We start from the raw sequence: 25,853 nt of genomic DNA on the forward strand, positions 1-25,853 counted from the left end.
AAACCTGGACTTCACTGTCTGCTCTGAGCATGTCCCGGGACTTGGAGGTTGCCACCAGCTGCGGAGAGGCAGCAGCCTCCTCCCTCCACCTACTCCAGAGCAATGCCGAGGGTTTCAAATGTATCTGTCCTCTCGGTAAATAAACAAGATACAGATCTCTGGTAAGGCAGCCTAGTGATGAGGCAATCTGAGTTTCATGTCTCTAGACTTGCACAAATATTGAGACAAACAAGTTGATTGGCACGGTGGCTCAGGGCATCCAGAAAAAGCAGGGGAGTCGGGAGGAGGCGAAGAAGAAAGGAGGTAGGGAAACTCTGGCCAGTGTGCGGACTGAGTACCAACAACACATCAGGTTCGTTTAAAACCTGGCCACGGGAGCCCGGCCGGCGTGGCTCAGGGGTTGAGCATCGACCTATGAACCAGGAGGTCACGGTTCGATTCCCAGTCAGGGCACATGCCTAGGTTGTGGGCTTGATCCCCAGTAGGGGATGTGCAGGAAGTAGCAGATCAATGATTCTCTCTCATCATTGGTGTTTCTATCTCTCTCTCCCTCTCCTTCCTCTCTGAAATCAATAAAAATATATTAAAAAGTAAATAAAACCAGGCCACGGGGAACAAGGGTGTCACACACAGTGCCCAGCGCGCTTCAAGGGGAGGCATGCTGTGGTCAGAGGCAGGACACTGGGTTCTGGTCCCGTTCCTGCCCCCAACTCCCCATGTGCCCTAGGCACTTACCATCCTGAGCCTCAGTGCCCCGTCTGTAAGAATGAGGAGGAACTAGCTCACTGGCTGGGACAGGCTCACCCACACAAGTCACTGACTTTGGTTTCCTAGGCCCTGGCCCGGGGGGGGGGGGGGGGGACCCGGGAATTGGAATGTTTGCCCGTGCTGGCCCCAGCTCCATGCTTCGGGGGTTTGCTCTCTCTCAGCTCTTCTGTGCTAACCTCTTCTCAACTAAGTTTCAAACTGTGACGCTCCGTGTCAGAATGCCCTACAGATTGCGCAGGCAAAACTCTAGAAAAGCCTTCGGAATAGAAGTTCTTTAATGATTCCCAGAAGAAAGATGTAATAAAAATTGAGACCGAAGAGGGAAGACAAAAGCGGGCAAAGTGTGTTTAGCCCTCAGTTGTACGAGGCAAGTCACCCCACGGAGCCCATATCGGTATCTAACAATTTTTAAAGTGAACTCACTTTTTGCCTTGTACGGATCTAGATGCTGGTGGGCAAGGAACGAACCTCAGCACAGTCACCAGACCCTGAGACCCCACGTCCAACCAGGATCAGGCTCCCTCACCCACTCCATCTGGTTTATGGCTCTGGTTTGCATCCCGTGAGACCAACTCGAGCCACAGGAAACCTCAGAAAGAGAAATGCAAATTTTAGAAAAGATTGATCAGACAGAACTCAGGAGACAGAATTCAGAAGACAGAACGTACACAGAACCTACAACAGAAGAACTTCGCTGGAGAGAGCATGGCAAAAGATCCTGGACTGAACCTGACTACAGAAATTGGCAAGAGAACCTGACTAGAACCTGGTGACTGAACCTGGCTGGAGAACCTGGACAGAACCTCTCTGGAGATCCTAAGCAGAACCTCTCTGGAGATCGAGACCAGAACTTGGCTGGAGATCCTGGCTAGGCTGCTGATCAACTGAACGCTATCTCCGTGTCATTCCTTCTTCGCCGACTCCGTCCATACCTTTGGGGACCCCTGGACCCGCTGGGGTTGGACCGCGGCAATCATTAGCCCAGCTCAGGTGGCTCAGTGGTTGAGCATCAACCTATGAACCAGGAGATCACAGTTCCATTCCCGGTCACGGCCCATGTCCAGGTTGCGGGTTGGGTCCTCGAGAAGGGACATGCAGGAGGCAGCTGTTCAATAATGCTTTCTCATCATTGATGCTTCTATCTTTCTCCCTCTCCCTTTCTCTCTGAAATCAATAAAAATACATTTAAAAAAAAAAAAGATTGATCACAATAACTAATCATAAAGACCCAAATGAAAATCTGAAAACTCCTAGTCCCATTACCTCCCCCTAACTCCCTTGACATAATGCCCTGGATAACTCCTCAGCTGCTAACTTCCTGGACAGCTGATCAGCGTTCACAGGGCGCGGCCGGGAAGCCCCTCCACAGTTGAGGCTTCCCTGCACAGTTTCGGCATTTGGTGAGAAGTAGCTTCTCAGATCATAACGCGCCCCTTTTCAAACGAGAATGTCAAGATGCATTCCAAGGACCAAGGGAATTCCTTGAGTTATCTGATTACCTTAACCACCTTCCCACCTCCCACCCCCCCCCCCCCACACACACACACACACACACTGCATTCTTTTTGTTTCTGGGCAGTGGTGCCTCTGCTGTCAAAAATAACACTCCCTCTCTGTTAGTTCCCCAAACTGCATGGACCCGCACCCCCAGCACAGCCCGGAAGAGCAGGGCCCGAGCCCAGGGCTCCTCCTCTTTATAAAGCTCCCTCGCTTCCTTTCGAAGCTGGGCCTCCCCAGTTTCAGGTTTTCCCTCCGGGGAGTCGTGGTGTCAGCAGAGAACGTTTGACCAGGTGTCTGGATAGCCCTACGACCTGTCGGGTTCACTTATCATTGAGGAGATAAAACTTGTTTTGTATGACCTCCCTCATCTCTCTGCCTCAGCATTATGGTTTTTACACTCTTCCCCTCCTCGGTCGCACCCAGCCTCCTTTCTGCACCTCAGATATTGACCCCATGGCTCCCCTCCTCCCACCCGCCCTCACCCGCACCTCCAACCTCTGCTTCTCCAGGGCCGCTCCTCTCCATCCTCACTCCTCTGGCTGCTCAGTGTTCCTCTCCCTCCGCTCACCAGCCCTCCAGGCGTCCCCACTCCCTCCTACACCCTAGAGCTCCTGTCACCACACAGCCCCCAATTCTGTTGTCTCCAGGCCCTGGCTCTACTAGATCCCACAGCCTAACACCCTTGTCTTCCTAAAACCCTCTCACCCGTCGGCCCTGGTGGCTCTAATCATACCACTTTCTGAATACACTTCCCCTCCCTTCCTCGGTGGCTTCAGAGTGGGGGTTGCCCTGTGTGATACAGATGTTGACGCAGCCATTTTTAAAAGCCTGTCAAAAGGCCGGGTCATTTGCCAGATGACCTTTATTTCACCCCTGGCTTTATTCCTGTTCCTCCTCCTGATCTCATCTCTCCCTCTCACTCCATTTCTCACCCTCACCCTCTCCCGCACTCTGACCCCACTACTGCCCAGATGTTTGATGTGCCCTTCAGTGCTTCCTTTGCATTTTTCTGCAAATTGTTTTGCATCCCCCCCAACCCCCCCTCCAGAGAGGCCATTACTTTCAACCATTACTATTGACTCACAAATCCCTGCACCCCCCTCACGTGGGCAGCAGGCTCACTTTCCCTGGGATGTCCCATATCACCTCACACATCAGTGTCATCTTTATTTAGTACACGTACTTCACTTTCAAAAGGCATGAAAGAACCTAAATATGAGAGGAAATATCACAGTGTTCCATTGAAAAGAACGGAACGTGAAGGATACCAGAGACTTCCTAACAATGGAGTCAATAACCCAGCAAAGAAACGAGTTGCTGGAGTTGATCACAGGAACTGTGGAGGGGATTTGGGCGCTGGGTGGCAAGTTGAAGCAGGAGACCTGGGAGCCTCCCTAATTCAGGGTCCTGACCATTGGAAGCACCACTGAGTTCATACAAAGGGGACGAGAAATTCAGTCTCCCCAAGTGCACTTTGTTCAGGGGGGCCTTGTACTGGTTGGGTGGCCAGTCACAAAAAACTGAAACCAATTCTGGCTACTGAAGTAGAGAAGGAGTTTATGAAAAGGGACCAGGCAACCCACAGAGTTGTTGGGAAGACGGGAGAACCATGAGAAAATGGCCAGGAACCAGGGAAGGGTAGGCAGGTGGGGAAGGACTCCAGCACAAGCAGCCCCCCTTCCCGGGATGAGGCCCTGAAGGACGCAGACACCAGGACAGAGAAAGCCTAGACAGTCCCTGCTGTTTGTGCCGCGGGCTCCAGATTTAAAGTCGGATAACGGCTGCGTTTAGGTCACATGGCCTTGTTCACAAGAATCAGAGACAATATCTTACCTTTAAATCGTCTGTAGTGGGAAGCCGATTCTCACCTGCCACCGAAATTCACAGAATGTCAGATTTCCTCAAACATGGGGAAAGGAATTGAGTGGCTGAGTAGCCAAAAAATGAGGTCTCCTCCACAGGCATGACCCCCATCCCACCCCAACCCTCTCACTCCTATCAATGGGCCACCGTCTCCTTGGATACCCAGTGTTACCATTTAAGTCATTGATCCCTTCTCTTACCACCCACACTGATTAGCTGTTTTCAGGGTCTTTAACATTCACCCCTTTTTCCCATTCCCACTGCTGCCTTCATTCAGATCCCTATCTTCTCTCCACATTCATAAAACCGGGGTTCCTCATGCAGCTGTGGCTGGTAGTATGGAGCACATCTGTGGGGCCTCCTAAGGCTTCTCTGTCCCAACACCCAGGACACCAGCAGGGGAGGTACGATTTATGCAAATAACTATCAAGAATCTACATGCAACACGCAAACAGATAGCAAGCAACGAACTCTAGGGATCATAGGACAGATATTACTCCCAACTGGAGTAAGCAGTGAAGACTTCAGAAAAGTATACCAATTGAGACAGGCGGGCTTTGAAGGAGGGATTGGACTTGAGATCCAAAGTTAAATGAAAGAGGACTCGAGGCAGATGGAGGAGGCAGGACAGCAAAGGCAGAGACAAGAGTGTAGGGTCTGTCTGGGGGTTGCTGAGTGGCTGAGTCTGACTAGAGAGCAGGACAGTGGGTCTCAGATTTTTGTGCGTACTGTTAGATGTGCAGACTCCCTGGGCTCCACTTCGGATTCTGTAGGTCTGGCGTTGGGTTTAATAGGTTTTCCAGGTAACAATGAGGCAACTGGTTCCCAGACCACACTTTAAGAAACATTGGTTAAACCTGGATGGTATGGCTCAGTGGTTGAGTTGACCTATGAACCAGGAAGTCACAGTTTGATTCCTGGTCAGGGCACATGCCCGGGTTACAGGCTGGATCCTCAGTAGGGGTCATGCAGGAGGCAGCTAATCGGTGTTTCTCATCTCATCAATGTTTCTATCTATCTCTCTCCTCCTCCCTCCCTCTCTCTACAATCAATAAGAACATAATTAAAAAAGAAAAAAGAAAAACACTGGTTGGAGAGTTTGTGCAGAGAACCTGAAGCAGATCCAGCTGCAAGGTAGGGTGGAATCAAATCATGGAAAGCCTTACATGTCAGTATCAGAAGCTTTATTCTGCCGGCTGATAAATGATAAGATCATACCTATGTATTTTGAATCTGTTGGGAAAGGATCATGAGACACAAAGGCCAGTAAGATGGTTTTTATAATGATCAAATGAGGAAAAAAAGGGTCTCAACTAGAATGGTGGCAGTCAGAATAAAAAGGCAGGTGAAGGGTGGGAGACAGGCTTCAAAGAATCTGCAGGGCTCAATGGCTCTAACAGGTGTGGGGGAATCAAGAACTGATAGAAGTTGCCAAGTTTATTCAAGGTGCCCAACCGTGGGTAGCTGAAAAACGGTGGTAGAAACTATAAAGATTAAAAAAAAAATGCAGAGCAGCAAGTGATTTAGGAAGGACTTGGTGAATTTGCCTGTGGACATGCTGAGTTTCAAGTACCAGTAAGACATATGGGAATAAGTAACAGACAGATGGCAAATGGAGCTCAGTGGAGCAGTCTGGGCTGGAGACCTAGACAAGGGACTCAGCATGTAGTAGTTAATGGCATGGAGATATATGTGACCATGAAGACATCTGGGCTGGGAATACAGCCCCAGAGAAAGCACATTTGGGAGCAGGAGAATGAAGTGGAGAAGAAACCATCAGGAAACGTGGGGGAGGGGGGACGATATAATGCCCCAGAAAAAAAATCAAGGAGGAGGATGGGCAATATGGTCAAGCAATGGGGAGGACCATGGAAATAAGACCTAAGAAAGGAACTAACAGTTTCATGAACACAGAATCATTAGTAATCTTTGCCAGAGAAATTAGTGGAATCTTGGGAACAGAAGCCAGATTACAGTGAGGTGAGAAAGTATGTGAAAATCCTCAGACTAAAGCAGCAGTTCTCAAACTTTTCCGTGTCAGAAACCCTTTGTAATCTTAAAAAATATTGGAAACTCCAAAAACCTTCATTCAGTTTAAAATAACAATAAGAAACTCATTTTCACATTTTATACTAAAAGTAGTAATATTTTCTCCAAAATAAATTGAGTGAGAAGTGACATTGTTTTATATATTTTGCAATGTCTGTCATACGGTAGAAGACAGCTAGAGTCTCATATGTGCTTCAGCACTTTTTTCCCCAAACAAACTTGAAAAAAATATTTCATGATATATAGAACTAAAATGAATCCATGCAGTTTTTTTTAAAATTACAACTATTTTACCCTTTTGTCTTTTTCATTAATATATTTTCTAATATATATTTTTAAATGATAATGCCTTCAAGATATATAGCATATAAAGCAAGATCATTTTTATCAATAATTTCTCTTAGCCCTAGCTGGTTTGGCTCAGGGGATAGAGCACTGGCCTGCGGACGGAAGGGTCCCAGGTTCGATTCCAGTTAAGGGCACATGCCTGGGTTTCGGGTTCAATCCCCAGTAGAGAGTGTGCAGGAGGCAGCCGATCAATGATTCTCTCTCATAATTGATGTTTGTAACTCTCTCTCCCTCTCCCTTCTTCTCTGAAATCAATAAAAATATATTAAAGAAAAAGTAATAAATTCTCTTGGGGGGAGGTAAAAATCTTAAAGTATAACCCTACAGAAAGCAAAGTAAACTATGAAGCAAAGGATAATCACAAAGTTCTCAAAGTAGATATGTGTGGCTTAAAAACAGCAGCTCAGCCGGCCAGCGTGGCTCAGGGGTTGAGCATCGACCTATGAACCAGGAGGTCACAATTCAATTCTCAGTCAGGGAACATGCCTGAGTATTGGGCTCCATTCCCAGAAGGGGGCGTGCAGGAAGCAGCCGACAGGAGGCAGTGACTTGCTGTTTCTATCTCTCTATCGCTTTCTCTTCCTCTCTTTCTAAAATCTATGCCACTACAAACCGGGAACAAAGTCTAGCCTGCTCTCATTAAATGTGTCATAGACACACTAATAAATGTCAATGAAGTGATAAAATGCTAAATTTGGTCTTATCTTCCACACAAATTAAGATGGAAGGGGAGACACTGGTCAAAAGTACTTAAAACTTATTTTTTCCTAGTGATTCCATAAACTCCATGATCAGCATTTTGCACTAATTCACACAGGGCGCATTACCATTTACTATGTAACATTACATTTCCAGTCAAGAAAACAGTCACCAATGAGATGAGAAGCACCAGGGGGAAAAGCCAACCTGCTGAGGAGGATAACTGAGGGGAAGGACAGAAGGAGGGAGGATCCTTTATGATATAGTTTAGGCACTATGCTGATTCTGGAACCATCCACCTCCAGACTCCTTGCCATGAGAGATAATTAAATGCCTTTGGGTTGGTTTGTTGTTGTTTTGTAACCAAAAGGCAGAAGGAGGAAGAGAAGGAAGAGGAGGAGGAGGAAAAGGAGGAGGAGGAGGAGGAGGAGGAGGAGGAGGAGGAGGAGGAGGAGAAGAGAAGGAGAAGGAGAAGGAGAAGGAGAAGGAGAAGGAGAAGGAGAAGGAGAAGGAGAAGGAGAAGGAGAAGGAGAAGGAGAAGGAGAAGGAGAAGGAGAAGAAAGTAACTGGTCATAAACTTTTATATAAGACTAGAGGCCTGGTGCACAAAATTTGTGCACGGGTAGGGTCCCTAGGCCTGGCCAGCTATCAGGGCTGATCTGTGGGGTGACCAGCGGGGCAATCAGGAGGCCCCTGCTGGCACCTGCCTTGGACAGCCTGGCACTGCCCGCTTGCCAGCCCCACCCCCCACCACTGGTAGCCTCCCTCTGCAGGGTGACCAGCGGGGCAAAGGGGTGGGGGGACGGGCCCTCTGGCACCTGCCTTGGCTGGCCTGGGGCCTGCAGGCTGGGGGAAGCTCCTGCGTTGAGCGTCTGCCCCTGGTGGTCAGTGCGCATCATAGCGACCAGTCGTTCTGCCTGTCATTCTGCTGTTCAGTCAATAGTAGTACATATGTCTCCTTTTTTTCCCCCCATTGACCTTCCCCCTGCCTCCCCTACCCCCCTGATTTTATTATTTTTTAAAATATATTTTATTGATTTCAAAGAGTAAGGGAGAGGGAGAGAAAGATGGAAACATCAATGATAAGAGAGACTCATTGATTGGCTGCCTCCTGAACGCCCCCCACTGGGGATCGAGCCTGCAACCCGGGCATGTGCCCTGACTGGGAATCAAACCATGATCTCCTGGTTTCTAGGTTGGGGCTCAACCACTGAGCCGCGCCGGCCGGGAATATATAAGATTAATTTTGAAAATGTTTTCTTTTTCTTGGAACGAAAATGGTTAAAAACTTGAGTTTTCTAAAGAGACTTGTATGAATATAGAGCTGGGAAGATACACAAAGTTGAAGTATCTGGAATCATTTTGCTGCCTGTAGTCTTCAGAAAGATCACCAAGTGCTCAAAAATTCTTTGACCTTTTCAACCAGACAGTTTGTCTTTAACGTCTTCATTAACATCCAGTGTTAAGATAGGCATTTCTTGTAGATCAAAGCTGGCTTTCAGCGTTCTCTGCAGCAGCCAGCTTCCATGCTTATAGTGAAGCTTCTGTATGAGAGTGAAGGAATCAAACAGGCCTAACTCACTGAGTTTCTCCTTTGTGCCAGATGCGGTCACACATTAATGAAGGCCACTTAAACCTTACAATTCTCTGAAATCGACATTGTTTTTTATTTTCTAATGAGAAAGTGGGGACTGAGAGAAGACAAGCAACTTTTCCAAGGCTCTACAGAGTGACCTTTCAAAAATGTAAATCAGATCTCGTCACTCCCCTTTGATAGCCTATCATTGCACTTCTAGTAATAGATGAAGAAAGCGGGGCACAGAGAGAATAATTAACTTGCCTGAAGTCCATTTGCAAAGAGCACATTTGAACCCTGGCACTGCCTCCAGAACCTACATGCCTAACCAAGAAAGCCAAACTCCTTACCTTGGCTTACAAAGTCCTGAACACCTGGCTCTCATCTTCCTCTGTGATCTCTTGTCACACCACTCTCCCCAGTCTTACTGGCCTTACCGTTTTTACAAGTTGGCAAGCTCATTTCCACCAGGTCTTCACACAAACCGTTTCCTCTGCAATGCTCCTCTGCTAGTTTTCACAAGGTTGACTTTATGTCATTCATCTCAGTTCAGATGTCACCTTATTAGGACACCCCTGACCATCCAATAAAAGGCCACCTAGTCTCTATCACATTACCGTATTTCAATGCTCTGAAGAACTTTTATCATAATGTTCTTGTTTTCTAATTGACATCCCTCCCTGCCCCCGCCAGTAGATTTAAGGGTCAACAGATCAGGAAGCTTGTCTCTTTGGTCACCGCTATGTCCGGAGCCTTGGAAGGAGCCTTACACAGGGTGATGGCTCAATGAATATTAGTTGAATGAATGAATGAATGAATGAATGAATGAATGAATGAATGAATGAATGAATGAATGAATGAATGAATGAATGAATGCAATGAAGGAGACCTTCCAATGAGGTAGGCCAGGGGTTGCAAAAGCGTGGTAGCGCGGCGCTCGCGGGGCATTCTGGGGATTGTAGTTCAAGCTCGGCCCGTGGTGGCGCGGACCTGCGCAATGAGCGCTATCTATGCTCCCAGGAGCCAGAGCGGCCTGGTTGTTGCTATGGTTTCTAAATCCCGCAGCCGGAGGAAGGCAGCCCAGCTAGGCGCCCGCTAGCTTCCGCTAGAACGCGGACCGGGAAACGGAAAGAATCCCGCGAGGTGCGTCCGGGGAACCCGGGGGCGGAGCCGGAGGGGAGGGTATACGGAACCGCGGAGGGCTGTGGGGAGCAGCGGAAGCAGCGTCTTGCCGATTTGCGGAGCGTAGCTCCTCTCCAGTCCACTCCCACGGCTCTGTGAGTAAAGGCTCTTCACCATCCCCATTTACCAGGGAGCTAACTGGCTTGAAGCTAAGTGGCTTGGGAGAGGTCTCCCTTCCGGAAAGCGGCAGAGCCCGTCCTAGAGCCCATGCCTGACTGCAGTCACTGTGCAGCCCGGGCGTGTGTGCTCGGGCGCATGCTCCTGGCCATGCTCCTGGCGAAGCTGGTGGGATGCTAGGCCCTCCCCGCCCAGCTCCCAGCCCACCTCCTCTGCGGCGTGGGCTGGCTTGCCGCACAGTGCCACCCTGTCCAGCCCTGTCGGAATCCTGAGCGAGGTCTTAAAGTTCCACCTTCCACTCAGAGCCTGAATGTAAGGATAAGGAAGGCAAAGTCACATTAATAAAATATCAGGGCATGTTGAAAGCAAGGGCAAGCCCATTCAATGTGGGGAGATTCTGTTAGCCTCATTTAGCCTATGGTTTAATAGATGTGGAAGCAGCCCTAGCCGGTTTGGCTCAGCCCATAGATCGTCGGCCTGCGGACCAAAGGGCCCCAGATTCGATTCTGGTCAAGGGCACTTCCTTGGTTGCAGGCTCCTCCTGGGTCAGGGCGCTTGCAGGAGACAACCAACCAATGTGTTCCTCTCATATCGATGTTTTTCTCTCTTTCCCTCTCCCACTCTCTCTAAAAGATCAATGGAACCTTAGCTGATTTGGCTCAGTGGATAGAGCGTCGGCCTGCGGACTGAAGGGTCCCAGGTTCGATTCCGGTCAGGGGCACGTGCCTGGGTTGTGGGCTCGACCCCCAGTAGGGGGCATGCAGGAGGCAACCAATCAATGATTCTCATCATTGATGTTTCTATCTCTCCCTCTCCCTTCCTCTCTGAAATCAATAAAAATATATTAAAAAATATAAAAGATCAATGGAAAAATAGCCTTGGGTGAGGATTAGCAACAGCAACAAAAAAATAAATAGATGTGGAAACAGGTGTTCAGAGACTTTAAGTAACAGCCCTAGGTTTACAGAGTTTGTGGGTGGAGGGGAGATCCCAACCTAGGTTTCGCTGCCTTCAAACCTATGGCTTGCCCTGGCTGGTTTGGATCAGTGGATAGAGCGGCGGCCTGGGGATTGAAGGGTCCCAGGTTCAATTTCAGTCGGGGGCACATGCCAGGTTTGTGGGATCGATCCCCAGTAGGCGGTGTGCAGGAGGCAGCCGATCCATGATTCTCTCATCATTGATGTTTCCATCTCTCTCTCTCCCCCTTCCTCTGTGAAATCAATAAAAAAAATTTTTTTTAAATATATTTTATTGATTTTTTACAGAGAGGAAGGGAGAGAGATAGAGAGTTAAAAACATCGATGAGAGAGAAACATCGATGAGAGAGAAACATCGGTCAGCTGCCTCCTGCACATCTCCCACTGGGGATGTGCCCACAACCCAGGCACATGCCCCTGACCGGAATCGAACCTGGGACCCTTCAGTCCACAGGCCAATGCTCCATCCACTGAGCCAAACCGGTTCTGGCAAAAAAAAATTTTTTAAAAACCTATGGCTTTATATGCTACCTTTTTAAAATTAATGAGCCAAATTTCTACTTATATGGCAGCTGCATTGTGTAGACCTGAGAACCGCTTAGAAATGCACATTCTTGGGCCCCACCTCAGACCCTTTGAGCTAGAAATTGGGAGTGGGGCCCAGGATTATGTTTGAATAGGTCCTCCAGGTGATTCTGATGTTTGAGAACTATTGATGATTTCACCCAGGGTTCATGTTCAAATGCATGTCAGAAGGTCTTGGGAGAGACTGGAGATTCTGCATTTCTAACAACTGTCTGGGTAATCCTGAAACTGCGGGTCCATGGACCGTACTTTGAATATAGCAAGAGTATAAACTACGTCTTAGAGCAGTGGTTTTTAAATGTGGGTGCGCATTAGAATTACCTGGGGAGCTTTTAAAAGATAGGATACCAGTGTCCCATCCCTGACCAAATGAATCAGAACCTCTGGGGTGTAGCGGCCAGGTAAAACACACTGGGTGATTCTAAGCTATGGTGAGGGTTCAGAACCTCTGGCGTGTTTTGGAATAGGGTAGCTATGGATTTGAATCCTAGCACCTCCATTTATCAACTGTTTGACCTTGGGTAAGTGACTTAACCTCTCCTGGCCACATTTTCCTTGTTTATAAAATGAATATAAGTAATCCTTGGCTTGCAAGGTGGTGAGAGGATTCTCCGCGGTGTGTCCATGAAGCACCTGGCTCATAAGGGCGCTCTAGACTCACAAACTGGGGAGGTGGGCAAACGGGGAAATCTGTGCTGGGGGGTTGATACTATATATAACCTGATGGAGGTGAGTTGGCAACTGCACCCTCCTAGCCTGCTAAAGCTCCCATCTGTGTGCTCCTCCCTCAAGCAGCCAGCAGTGTGGGAAAATGGCAGTGAGCCACTCGATGAAGGAACGGACGATCTCCGAGAACAGCCTGATCATCCTACTGCAGGGCCTGCAGGGCCAAGTGACCACTGTGGACCTGCGGGATGAGAGCGTGGTCCACGGACGCATAGACAACGTTGATGCTTTCATGAACATCCGCCTAGCCAACGTCACCTACACGGACCGTGACGGGCGTCAGGCTGAGCTGGATGACCTCTTTGTAACAGGCCGAAACGTCCGTTATGTCCACATCCCAGATGACGTGAACATCACCGAGACCATTGAGCGGCAGCTGCAGATCATCCATCGTGTGCGCCACTTTGGCAGCCTGGGGCAAGGCCGGCGGGAATTTCCCACCAAAAAGCACAAATGAGCCTGTCCCTTCGGCAAGCCCTAGTCACCACTCAGGTTCCTCCAGAGTTCTACTGAGCCAACTGCCTGCCATCCATCCCTGCCCGGAACCTGGGAAGGGAGCAGGGCCAGCCCAGAAACTGGTATCTGGCTGACAACACCTATCACACCTGCCTTTCACAGGGTTACACCTCCCAGACTCACCCTGGGATGCACAATCCTGTTTATCTGTGGCCTTGGGGTAGATGAAAATACCCCCTTTTGACCATTTGCATCTGAGTCGATGATTTACTGATTCAGGGAATCTGCCCAATTGTTTTTAACCCTCTCCCGGTGAGGATTATTATATGTGCTCAACCTCGGCCACCCTAAGTGTCCCCAGTTTTCTTGCAATTGTGTCTTTTTTCTTATAAAATTAAACTTAGACAAAAACAAGTGTGTGCCTCATGCATTTCCTGATGAGTATGGGCTCCCTGTTGGTCCTGTGTCCTAGGGTGCTGGGTCTCAAACTTGGCTGCCCATTGGAATCACCTGTCCCACCTTCATCTATTCGGATTTCATTGGGATCGGGTATGGCCTGGGCATTGGATTTTTGTAAGTTTCTCACACAGTACTAACAGTCAGCAAAGTCTGAGAATTGTGATAGGAGAGTCCCTCAGTCTGGTTAGATAGAAAGTGGCTTTTCCTGGGGTGGAGAAGTTGGAGTAATCCTGGGCCCTCCCCTCAAGTGTGGGAACTCATCCCATAACAGCACAAAATCAGGCTCCAATTCTGGGAGTCTTTGGGTCTTCAGGGAAGAAGGGGTTCTGGAAATTAGAAGCCAGGTCTTTGTTGTCACTGCTTTGCAACCATACCAGCCCTCCCACAAGCAAACAACCATCTCAGTAAACAGCTCTGTCCCTTGGCACTAGAGCAGTGGTTCACAACCTTGGCAGCACATTAGAATCACCTGGGAATCTTTTTAAACTCCTGAGGCCCAGAAATCAGGATTTTAAAAAGATTCCCAGGTGATTCTAATGTGCCGCCAAGGTTGAGAAACACTGCACTAGAGAGTTTGTCTTCATCAAACAAACCTCAGCGCAGCTGCTGTGGGACAGGCCTTATGCTGAGCACACATTGACAGTAAGATGTGGTCCTTTCAGGAGAGGGGCTTATAATCTAACTAGAGGCCCAGTGCACGGATTCATGCACCGGTGAGGTCCCACAGCTTGACCTGTGCCCTCTCGCAATCTGGGACCCCTCGGGGGATGTCAGAGGCCCAGTGCACGGATTCGGCCCAATCCCCACAGGCCAGGTCGAGGGACCCCACCGGTGCACAAATCTGAGATTCATATGTCTGTTCCATGTTTCCATGGGTGTGCATTGAGTGTCTGCCCCCTTGTGGTCAGTGCATGTCATAGCTACCGGTCAAACGGTGGCTTAGGCTTTTATATATGTAGATGGAAGAGGTGGTCAAGAACCACAAAACTGAAATCCAGTCTGAGTTGAGTAAGGCAGGGCCCTTCACCTTAAGATGCTGTTATTTCTTGAGGGAGATTTGATAGGAGTGTTCATTTGGGCACTAGCAGCCCAAGGTCATTGCATCCCATTCCAGCACAGTCTTTGTCAAAGTGTTGTCCTTGGACTACCTCATCAGAACCACACACACACATACCACTACCACCACATTTCTTGGAATTGGTTGAATTCTAGGGCACTTCCTTTTAAGATGCCAACGCATGGGAAAGGTAGCCTGATCTGGTGGTCACCCCGTCACACTAGCATCCACTGAGATGGCCCGTGCTGTTCTGGCCTTTTGTTTTCAATGCACTCAGGTGGCATAGGTCCACAAGGGTTCTGTTCTGGTGTTTTGTCATCAGCCCACTCAGGTTGCTGTTGAGTTGCTTCTCCTTGACCAAAAGACCTCCTGACGTGCCCTTCAAGTGTAACCCATCCCCCTCTCAATGTTCAGATTTTTTATCCCACTTTTCCCAGGCCAGCCAGGCATAAATTCTTTTTTTTATTATTGATTAAGGTCTTACATATGTGTCCTTACCCCCTCCATTGCTCCCCACCCCCAGGCCTAAATTCTTAAGGTCTCGCGTTAGTTAGGCCCTGTGTGCCCAAATGCAACATACAGCTGTTCCTTCAGAGGTTGTGTTACTTCTTGGCACTCCACCAGGAAAAGGGGCACAACTCTTCCTGCTTTCCCGGCCCTGAGACCTAGCTGATCCCCTCCAGCTACACGGCTGAGGAGAATCTTTATTCTCAGGGGCTGCTGCCCCCCAGTCAGGCTCCCAGGTCCCCTGTTACACAGTTTTCTAAATTTGTATCTGCTCAGAAATGCTTCCCATTCCTCCCCGAAGGCTAGGCCTGTAGAATTCAGAAGCTAAAAATGAACTCTGCATTCTGTTGTAGCAGTTGTTTCCTGACGTAAGGAATGCAGATTAACCTAACTAGCTGCATAAAGGCAAGGCCCGGGGACACCAAGGAAAAGATAAAAGGCATATTTCAAATGTCATCACCCCATCGGAGTTTGGGTTTTGTGCGACTCATGTTGTAGCCTTTGTGCAAGCCCACATGTGCATCAATGTGGTGTCCTCACTGATGACAGCCCTCGGGAATTCTGAGTGTTCAGGTGGTACAGCATGTCCGCTCCCTCTCCTCCTGTTCCTGGAGAGAAGAGGACAGGGGTCTCTCTCTCATTGGCGGGAGGGGACAATCACCATGGTTCAGAGGAGAGCGGGGTGGGCAGGTAGCTTGACATTCACATCTCCCTGACACAACAGCTCCAGCTCTTGGCTGGAGGGGACTTGAAGGAGAACATCCAGTTCCATGAGTTCCAGTCTGGCATCCCTGGCTGAAGGATCCCTGAGGGCAGTAGGGGTCCCGTGAGTTCTTGTCAATGTTCCAGAGGGACCCAGAGAAACAGTACAGAGTAAGTGAAAGGTAACCGAGCTAGCTTGGTCTCTGCTTTGGGCTGGAATTACACCAGCAATATGGTGGTGGTCACCTGGCTTGCTCCTCATGACCACAAGCTCTAATGGCTGTGATACGAGGCTTTAATTAATAAAAAGGGAGAAATGACTTGCTGCAGGTTGTACAGGAGACAAAATCTTGCCAAAAGTGAGGCTCTTGCGGAGAGAAAATACTAAAAGAAGCTTTGAAGTGAGAAGGTTGGAAACCACTGATCCTGTCTGACCCTGTCATTTTTGTGTGTGTGTGATAGATGCTCAATATAGCTTTACTTTACGTATTTTCTCAACCTAAACTTTAACAGTACCCAGGAACAAGTACAGTGGGGCCTTGACTTATGAGTTTAATTCGTTCCGTGACGGAGCTCGTAACTCAAATTACTCGTCTGTCAAATCATAAAGTGAACGAGTGAGACACGTGATGCTGGGCTGATGTTGTGGGATTCACTGTGATGTTCGCTGCGCCAACTAGCGGTGGGATATCTGAAGCTGGCTCGTAACCCGAATTTTCGCTCGCAACTCAAAGCAAAAAATCAACGGAGAGACGGCTCATATCTTGAAAAACTCGTTAGTCGGGACACTCGTAAGTCAAGACCCCACTGTACTACAAAAGGAAACAGCTTTAAAAGATTAATTGCATGCCCAGCCAGTATAGCTCAGTTGTTACTAGTAAGCAGGTCACGGTTTGATTCTCAGTCAGGGCACATGCCTGTGTTTCGGGCTTGATCCCCAGTGTGTGCAGGAGGCAGCCCATCAATATCTCTCCTCTCCCTTCCTCTCTGAAATCAACAAAATATATATTTATTTTTTTTAAAAGAATGAGACTGATTGTTGTTGTACTTTGAACCTAGCAAATGCAGTTATTTTTGTTTTAATATGTTATTTTAATTGATTCTTCAGAGAGAAGAAGGGAGAGGGAGAGAGGGAGAGCAACATCAATAATGAGAATCATTGATCAGCTGCCTCCTGCATGCCCCCTACTGGGGATAGAGCCGGCAACCCCAGCATGTGCCCTGACTGGGAATCAAACTGTGACCTCCTGGTTCATAGGTCGATGCTCAACCACTGAGCCACACCAGCCGGGCCATTCACATTCTTGAGACTCCACTGTGTTAACTCTGACCCTGTTGCCCACAGTTGCAGGTAGGAACCTCACCTTTGTATTTCCTGTGGGTAACCCTGTCATTTTATAGTTGAAGAAACAGGCCTAGTTTCCTCAGGAGAAGGGACTCTCCTCAGGTCCCATGATTAAGTTAATGGCAGAATGCCAAGATGATCAACAGAAGTAACTATGGATTGTTGAGTCTCACTGTGTGCCAGGCCCTGTGCCAGGGCCCTACATGCTGCAGGAGAGCAGAGCTGTATATAGTCTGTTCGGTTCCACTGGATCACTAGTATCTGGCTCAGTGCTTTGCACCTAGCAGGCCCCCCATAAATCTTTGTGCAATGAAAGAATTATCTCATTTCATCATTATAACAACCCTGGAGGGATATATTAATAGCCCCATTTTACAGCTGAGAAAACAGACCCAGAGAGGTTAAGTGACTTGCTCAAAGTCGAAGAGCTAGTGAACAGCAAAGTGGGATTTGAACTCAGGTCTGTATGACTCCAACTCCATGATACTACACTACATTATTCTGCTCCCCAGCACTCCTGACATCACACTGATGACAGAGTAAGATAAGCAGTGCCCTGCTCATCTCAGTGCTGGTTCCCAGTCACCAAGTGTGGGCCTGGCACTCAGAACTTGCCATACCCAGGCCTTGGGGCTTGGCCACAAAGAGAAGCCAGAAGACAGCCAGTAAGAAGGATTTGCTGGGTTTAAGAAGGCTGAGTAAGCTCATCAGGGTTGAAGGTCTCCTCCTCTCCTTCTGTGATAGGCCTGCCTATACCTCATCAAGCAACCATCTCATGCTATTGTCATAGGCGTCACTTTGTTTTGGCAGCATTGTCTGCCAGTATGCCCAGAGTTGGAGAGCCAGCAGGAGAGTGTGTCACCGGGTTTGTGTGTGTGTGTGTGTGTGTGTGTGTGTGTGTGTGTGTGTGTGTATGACACACAGAAGTCTCATATTGATGTCCTTTCATTTCCTCTGGCTGGCACCTTTAGTTTCTATCCATTACCTCTTCTCCTCCCCACTTTCTCTCCCTCCTTCTCTCCTTTGTTAAAATCCTATATTTTGAATCAGCTGGAAGTCTCCTGGGGGTAGAGGGGGGTGGTGTCAGCTCCTAGTGATTCATCTAGCTGATAATTAGAGCTCTGGAAAACCCAAAACTCATTCCTGTCAGAGTCAGGGCTTCCGGAATCCCTAGGCTTTTCCCTTTGTCAGAGAGGAAATCTTTGGGGGCAGGGGCTGGCTTCTTTGTGCCTGACTGTGTCATCCACTTCATCAGAGCTCTGTAACTGAGGTGCGTATAAAGCACTCTTACTCGCCAGGTCCTGCGAGAAGCCGTTTCCACACACTGAATGCTCACAGTGATCCCATGAAGTGTTATCCCTATTTTGACAGGTGGCGAAGGTTGAGGAACTTACACTCATCAGTCAGCTTGTAAGGAGTGAAGTAAGGATTCAAATCCAATCTTTTCACCATCTGCCAGATTTGGTTCAGATCACAGCCCTGCCATTATAAGCTGCGTGTCTTTGAACAGCTTATTTCCCATCTCAGAGATCTAGATTCTTCATCTGTAAATAGACTCCTAACCTGATGTCTCTAAAGTGCTCGACACGGGTTGTGACACACAGCGGGAGCTGTTTTGATGACTGTTGTTATTCAGCCCCATCAGCTCAGTGAACACCAGACATTCAGATAGACACAGGAGGAGGCAGTCAGATTCATACACCAACTCTCATGTCCTGGCACTGCCTGTATAGAGATGACAAATGCACATACAGGTAAGTGCCTGGCCACCTGCCCTAGTAAAACCCAGCAGTGCACACAGGTTTGGACACGTGTGCCCACACAAGGGACAGCTAGCAAGACACCCAGGAATCAGGCAGTCATATGCAGCAAGCACCCCAGCGCACATCCTCTGAAACAAAGAAGTGACGGCCATGGTCGCGGGTGCTGCTGCCACTGAGCCCTTTTAGTTGCTTCTGCATGCCAGGGGAGGGAAGCCAGGCTCTCAGAGGGCCCCAGTGAGTCACCAGCCTGATGCAATCAATCCCTTTAAAGGGCTCATCTGCTGGTGTAAGAAGCTGATTCATGGAGGGCGTGGTTGCTGGAGGAGGTGGAGAAAGGGACCGAAACTGCCACAGGAGGGGCTGAGGTTAGATGACTGGAATCATTAATAGAACTGTTCACTGTAAACCTTCCTGGTCAAGGCTTCAGGGATCTTCAGGTGGAAGCGGGGCGTCAACAAAAGCGAGGGGCCGGAGGAAAAGGAATTGTGAGGGCTACGACAGGAATTCCTGTCATTTATTGAATCTAACCGCAGCGCTCTCCGCACAGAACTCCAGAAACCGAGAAATGGGGTTCTAGGAAGAACCATTTTTCTGATAAATACCCTACAGCTGGCCAACTACTGGAGACTTCTCCAAACCTGGCACAGCGAGACTGTAGGGCACGCGAGGTGCGGCGGAGTCGGGGAGGGGGCGGTGCCTCAGGCCCAGCCTCTACGCAGACTTAGATAAGCGGTAAGTACCGCCCCTTTAGCATCTCAGCCTCCAATCGTTTCACAGGTCTCGTCCCGGACCCCACCCCGAACCAATCCGCATTTGGAATCTGGCCTCTTGCCTGAAGGCTTCCGCCCATCGTCAAGATAGTACCCAATCCCAACGCCGTGAGGCCGAAGACACGGCCGAGGGGCGGGGCCCGGAGAGGGGGCGGGGCTGCGGCTAGGGCCGGGAGGAGGGGGCTGTGCGTCACTTCCGTTGTCAGGTGGCGGCGCCGCAGCCATGGAGCGAGGCGGCGGCGGCGGCGGCGGCTCGGGCTGCTGCGCTGGGAGGCGGCGGTGAGCGGGTCCCACGCCCCCGGCCCGGCCCCGGCCCGGCCCCCCCGAGACGGAGCTCCGAGCAGTCCCGGCTCCGGGCTACGGACTATGGGCGAGCAGCGCTGAGCAGCGGGGGAAGGTGAGGGCGGGGGTCCGGGAGCGGGGAGCCGGGCGGAGGGTGCGGGTTTTCTGGGCGGGCCTCGGCGGCTGAGGTGATGGGACTGTGGTGACAGCCCGAGGCCGTCTGGCTGTGACAGAAATGGCAACAGAGAATGCCCCCTCTTCTGCTGGGGTCTGCGGTTCCCGGGAGGCGGGGGCGGGAGCTGCTGCGCGCCGGGGCCGGGGGCCTCGGGGACCCTAGTGTTGCGGAAGCCTGGGAGGTGGGCACTGCCAGCCTTGCCCAGAGTCACTCCGCCCGTAAGTGAAGGCACCGGCGTTTGAACCAGCCAGGTTTTCCCCAAGAGATCCCTCTGCCTCTCCATGCTTCGCTGCTGATCCGAGAGTGACTTGAAAGTTAGAACGAGTCCCCAGGGTGAGCCAGCCCGGGCTTCCTGCGGGAGCCCTCACCCGTGGCACGGGCACCATCACTGCTGGGGAATTTTCGCTTCCCGGGGGCGTCCAGGTGCGGGTCAGAGCTATCTGCTCGCTAGTGCTGTGTTTTGGTCGGCCTTTTTCAAGGAGAGTGCTGTGGTCACTCTTTCACCTGTCTTGCTGGGTCAGGCCCGCCCATTCCCACGCCACTTGGCCTCACCTTCCAGCCAGTAGGTGGGGCGTTGGGTTTCTCTGCGCACCCCCACTCCGTAGGTTTGATGCCGGTTTGTTGGCGGAAGGAAGAGATGACAGCCGCCTTCTGTGGCAGGATAGACTTTGCTCTGTTTTAAGTCACGGGAGGAAACCGGTTGGCTTTGCTCGGTTTTGAGCGCAGCGGGGAAGAGGGTAGTCACTCTGGGCTGGGCTCCTTTCCCTCTTGGCTTAGCTTTCATGAGATAAGGAAGAGCAGAATATGTAACTGTTTGTAAACAGTGCTTGTGAGCTGCTTCAGCGCTTTGACGGCCCTGCCGTGCCAGCTGTTTGTGGGTTAGATCTAGACAGTCTGGAGATAGCCCTCATTCATTCATTCATTCATTCATTACCCACAAGACAACAACAGTAAGCTTGCCTGGAGAGGCAAGTAACCTATATTATAGTGGTTAAAAATGGGCTTTGGAAGCCCTGTCCAGGTAGCTCAGTTGATTAGAGTGTCCTCATTATATGCCAAGGTTGGGGTTCAAACTCCAGTCAGGTACATATAAGGAGCAACCAAGGATTGAATAAATAAGTAGGACAACAAATCTCTCCCTCTCTCTCTTTTTTCCTCTCTCTCTCTCTCTCTCTCTCTCTCTCTCAAAAAATCAATAAATAATTTATTATTTTTTAAGAGATTGCTTTGGAGTCAGATTTCCTGAATTCAAATTCTGGCTCCGCAGCTTTCTAGCTGTGCGACCTTGGGCATGTTTGTTTAACCTCTCTGTGCCTCGGTTGTTCTCATCTCTAAAACAGGTGATAACATAGAGTTGTTAGGAAGATTTAAAAAGTTAACACATGTAAAACACATAGAACCACCGTCGACCACATAATAAGAGTTCAGTAAATGTTAGCTATTATCCTTATTTGAAGAAGCCTATGATCTGGTAAAGGGGACTGCCCTATAGACAGGTAGTTGAAGTGTGGTATGAAAAAGCTAGTAGCAGCAGGAGCAAGAGGCTTGTGGGAACCCAGCAGAGGAACCTGCTAGCTCAGCCTGGGTAGGGGGAGGGTCTTGGGAAGGTTTGGCCAAAGTGACTACGTGGGAGCTTACGGATGGGATGTCCTAGCCAGGTGAGAGTGAAGAAGCAAGGTGTTCTACTTAGAGAGAGACAAGTACACTCATAGTTTATTCCAGAAACCTCAGACTGTTCCATATGGTGGCATGAAAGTCAACATGGTGCAAGGTAAAGCAGTATAGGTTGACAAGAGAACACCACATTAACAATTTGGGACTTTGTGCCAAGGGCCATGGGGAGCCTGTGAGAAGGTTTTAAGCAAAGGAGTGTCATAATTGGATCTAGTTTTAGAACTGTCTCCTTTGAGTCCCAACAGAAGAGGAAGAGGAGAGACTAAAGGACTGGAGACCTCTTCAGAGGCCATTGCAGGCCTCAGAGTGGAGACGTGGTGCTGGGGTGGTAGGTCTTTGCTGAGAAAGCACTCTGTGCTACCAGTGGCAGGTGACAAGCTCCCTCCATTGCCCTGGACTGCTCTGCTTTACAGAAGGGCCTGGTACATGTGCCCCTTCTTCCTGGGATTGCAGATTGCTTAGCAGCTGGAGAGGCGAGCTGCCCTCTCAGAAGGCCAGTTGTAGGGGGTCCTGCATTTGCTCCTTTGTGCCTTGAATTTGACGTTTTGGGAAGGCAGCTGTTTGTAGTGGTGAAGAGCCTACTTGGCTCTGCAGTCATTCTGGGTTCTAATTCCAGCCCTGCCAGTCACTAGAGGGTTACTTATTCTCTCCATGCCTGGCTTTCTCATCTGTGAAATAGGGACAGTCGGAACCCCTCCCTAGCAGGGCAGTGGTGAGGGTTAGTAAGATGTGGCAGGTTGAGCGTTTAACACACACCAAGTATTAGCTGTTGTTACGGCTGCAGAAAAGAACTTCCACGAACTAGTCAATGCAATTAGTGGCAACTAGTACTGTGTCTCAATGAGCTGGCAGAAGTGTCCTAAGGCATCACAAAATCACAGTTTTATTGTATTCTTTCTGAACAGAAAATCTGGGGGGGGGGGGGGTTACCCAGTCCGTATAAGAGCCATTCGAATGATTCAGCTTGGCTCTTTAAAAGAACCATTTTTTAAAATAGAAATAGGAATGCTGAGAGAAAGTATTAGAATTTCTTCCATGTGTGTCCCTATTAGTGACCTAGTCTGGTGTCTGAATTAGTGTCAGCAGGAAACATATTGCTGTGTGTGATGGCTCCAAATCCAGCTCTCGGGTTCCACACACACAAGCTCCCATGTGTTGCTGAGGATGTGATAGGTATAGGGTGGAGGGGTGATGGGGGCAGAAGGAGAGCAGAGTGGTAGCAGCAGGGACAGGGCAAGCTCCTAACCAACTAACACTTGCATAGAGCTTGGCAAGTCTCTCACAGAAGTCTGTGCAGCATATAGTGGGAACCCAGAGGAAAGACCGATTCCCCGGGAAGATGAGGAGATTGGGGAGAACTTTGGAGAGTCCTTAGAGCTTAAACTGGATCTTGAAGGGTGAGCTGAGTTTTCTGAGGGCGCATGAAGCACTCCAAGCAGGAGAGCAGCAGGGCACAGGCCTGGCTGTGTGCTGGTGTGTGTGCACTTTAGGAACCACAGAGGTTCAAGCACAGGGTGTGAAGGCACCTGGCTGTAGGACATGCTGGTGGAGTAGGCACCAGGGCTAAACTGCTTGAACTAAGTATTCTTTTGGTGATGGGATGCTTTAAGTGGAGGAAACATTAGACTTGCATCTTCCCAAGAGCCTTCTGGCTGTGGGTAGAGAATGGATTGGGGAGAAAGCAAGTCTGGAGTCCCCGTAAGAGGCTGTTGCAATATTCAAAGCAAGGATTAGTGGGGGGCTGGATCAGGGCAGAGGCAGTTGGGATGGAGAGGAAGGACAGAGAACAGGGCTGTTTGGGGGGAAATCAGCTAGACTCTGGGAGTATTTGGAAGTGATGATTAAGGGAGGAGCAATGGTGGCAGGTGACTCAGAGGTTCCTGGCTTGGGTGACAGAGTGAATAATACTGTAGAGATAGGATGGCTAGGAGAAGACAATGACCAGTGAAACCCGCCAGCTCTATTCAGTAAGCCCTGCGCACACTCTCACGGGACAGGATCAGTTGTGAAGCCTGTGGCACCCTGTCTGGCTTTGGGCCAGGCTTCCCTCTGGTTTGGCCTGAGTCAGTGCCTGAGAGAAGGGCAGCTTCCCTTCTTTCCCCTTCCCTCCATGCCGATTTGCCTGGGGAGGTTAACTCTTCAATGTTTCAGAAACTCAAGTGGCTGAGTCTAAAAAGCTCCCATAATTTCTTCTGCCTTCAAATGGCCCTTCAGTCTGACGCCATCCACACAATTCAGCAAAGGACCGACTGATGAGGTCTTGCACAGCAGCTACCCCCAGGGAAGGATGGCTTTCCCAGCTCTGGAGATCTGATCCAGAAAGAGACCCTGAGATTGCATTTACTCCAGAGGCTGGGTCAGCAGACTCAGTCCCTCTTCTCAGGAAGGAGAGGTGTCAGCCAGAGGCTCCCTGGGACTCACTCAACCAGAAGGGAAGTGCCCTTATCTCCCTGAGCTCAAGGGGAGTGTAGAGCTAGACCTGAATGGGATTGGGCTCTGGAGAAGGATGTGCTGGTCTGCAAGGCTTCAAACAGGCCCTTTGGAATTGCGGAGCTCTCCACAGAATTTCTCCTTGCACTTGTGGCATGGAAAAGAAAGTGGCCTGAATAGGAGCACATCTTTCTCCTCCACCTGCCCAGGTGAAACTGTGGCTTTGAAGGTCACCCGGGCCACAGCAGCACCGCATATCCTCTGGGATTTGTAATCAATATCCCCCAAAGGAGAAAGGATGCTATTGCTTGCTTTGATTTGCTTACTATGTTAGAGATGGTGCCACTTTGGTACATGCACGTCTGGATCATTTGAGGCTACATTGTGTCTTCATCTGTGTATCATTTATTCATCAGGCTCTCTACTGATGTACTTAGGTTATTTTCTGTCTTTTGCTCTCCAAACAAAGCTGAAGTGACTGTATACATGTGATCTTGCCCAGCTTAGATATCTGCAGAATAAATTCTAGAAGAGGGGTTGCTACTTCAAAGAGGTCTTACAATCTGGGACTCCCTCGGGGGATGTCGAAGAGCCGGTTTGGGCCTGATCCCCGCAGGCCAGGCCAAGGGACCTCACCGATACATGAATCCATGCATCGAATCTCTAGTATGCATATAAGATCTTTGGTTAATCTTTTCCCGCCCTCCCCTATGCCTCCCTTCCCTTTGAGATTCATCAGTCTGTTCCATGTTTCCATGCCTGTGGTTTCTGCTCCTGCATTGAGCGTCTGCCCCCTGGTGGTCAGTGTGCTTCATAGCTACTGGGTGGTCATCTGGTCGGCTGGTTGCTTAGGCTTTTATATATAGAGAGACTATTAATAGAATTTCTAGCCCCCCCCCCACCCCATTTTTTAAGGATTTTTAGAATTTATTTGAGCCAAAATGACAATGATTGCCAGGAAGCAAAATCTCAATGGGTTGAGAAAATGCTCCCTGGGCCCCTTTTAATAAGCTGAAGCAACCTGCTTTTCCCCCAGCAAGCAAAAGTAAACTTCTGGGGTTGAGGTCCTCCTTCCTAAGGGGGCTACAGCCCAGTGCTAGTCATTCTCTTTGGGCTAATGGCTGTCTGTCCTGGGTGTGAGTCTAGGCTCCCTAATATAGCAGTATACAGGCCTGATGATTCAAAGAAACTCTAATTGTCGGAAGGCATAAAGGTAGCAAAACTGAGGTCTCTTGTCATTCAGAATGAAGCTGTCCCCTCTAAATATGCTGATACACTGCTGTCTTCTTGGCAAAAAAGATAGAGGGTCTCTAGCCTTTAGGGAGTCCCTGACCCCAGGTACCAGATGGAAGAGAAAGTGGCCTGGACGTTGCCATGGGAAGTGTCAAGGACAGGACTGGTGTGCCCTCATTTGTCTTTGGGTTCAGGGCAGAGCTGGTTTGAGATGTGATCAGGGAACAGCAGGTGCTTTGGGAAGAGGCTCAGGTTCATCCCCTTGGGAGACCTTTGGACTGCTGTAGCCCAAAATTCTGTGGGACTTTTGGAACCCCACTGCTGGCATCTGCCAACTCTGGGGGCAAGAGTCCTGCTCCGTTTTGCAGTTGATAAGGAGCTCCTGGCATTACTGTGTTTGGGGCAAGTTCCACAGGGTGTGTTCTGTTCTGACTCCGCTCTCAAGGTGGTCTCTCCTGGAGGAACAAAGGAAAACAGCCAAAAAGGAAGGATCCCCACATTTTCCAGGTCCTTGGCTAAGTACTCTGCAGTACATACTGAATTCTTCTCACATTTAAGGAAGAAGGAGTTATTTCCCTTTCAGAGGACAACCCCCAGGCTCAAAGGGCTT

At 49.5% G+C, this 25,853-nt stretch overlaps 2 protein-coding genes and 1 long non-coding RNA gene across 9 annotated transcripts in view; 2 read left to right on the plus strand and 1 right to left on the minus strand.

Moving 5' to 3' along the window:
* LOC132231309 (uncharacterized) overlaps positions 1-25,853 on the minus strand; it is a 38,693-nt gene that overhangs the window by 1,070 nt on the left and 11,770 nt on the right. For both annotated transcript variants that reach the window (XR_009452022.1, XR_009452021.1), the window contains exons 5-6: positions 20,459-20,683; positions 1,192-1,357 (exon numbers count right to left, since the gene is read on the minus strand). This is a non-coding gene — a long non-coding RNA (uncharacterized LOC132231309). The remainder of the gene's footprint in view (positions 1-1,191; positions 1,358-20,458; positions 20,684-25,853) is intronic.
* On the plus strand, positions 9,802-13,260 carry LSM10 (LSM10, U7 small nuclear RNA associated). Of its 4 annotated transcripts, none has more exons than XM_059690168.1 (2): positions 9,802-9,946; positions 12,460-13,260. In XM_059690168.1, exon 2 carries the CDS (start codon positions 12,476-12,478, stop codon positions 12,845-12,847), a length of 372 nt encoding a protein of 123 aa, XP_059546151.1. In that variant the 5' UTR covers positions 9,802-9,946; positions 12,460-12,475; the 3' UTR covers positions 12,848-13,260. The 4 variants fall into 4 exon arrangements, with proteins under 4 accessions (XP_059546151.1, XP_059546152.1, XP_059546149.1 ...); XM_059690169.1 differs by having other exon boundaries at positions 9,807-9,946; positions 12,457-13,260; XM_059690166.1 differs by lacking the exon at positions 9,802-9,946 and adding an exon at positions 9,947-10,080.
* The window catches only part of STK40 (serine/threonine kinase 40), a 40,078-nt gene continuing 33,871 nt past the window's right edge, over positions 19,647-25,853 (plus strand). For all 3 annotated transcript variants that reach the window (XR_009452019.1, XM_059690160.1, XM_059690161.1), the window contains exon 1: positions 19,647-19,846. The gene's annotated coding sequence lies outside the window, so the exon portion shown is untranslated. The remainder of the gene's footprint in view (positions 19,847-25,853) is intronic.

Source organism: Myotis daubentonii, chromosome 3 (genome assembly GCF_963259705.1).
Source record: "Myotis daubentonii chromosome 3, mMyoDau2.1, whole genome shotgun sequence".
NCBI lineage: Eukaryota > Metazoa > Chordata > Mammalia > Chiroptera > Vespertilionidae > Myotis > Myotis daubentonii.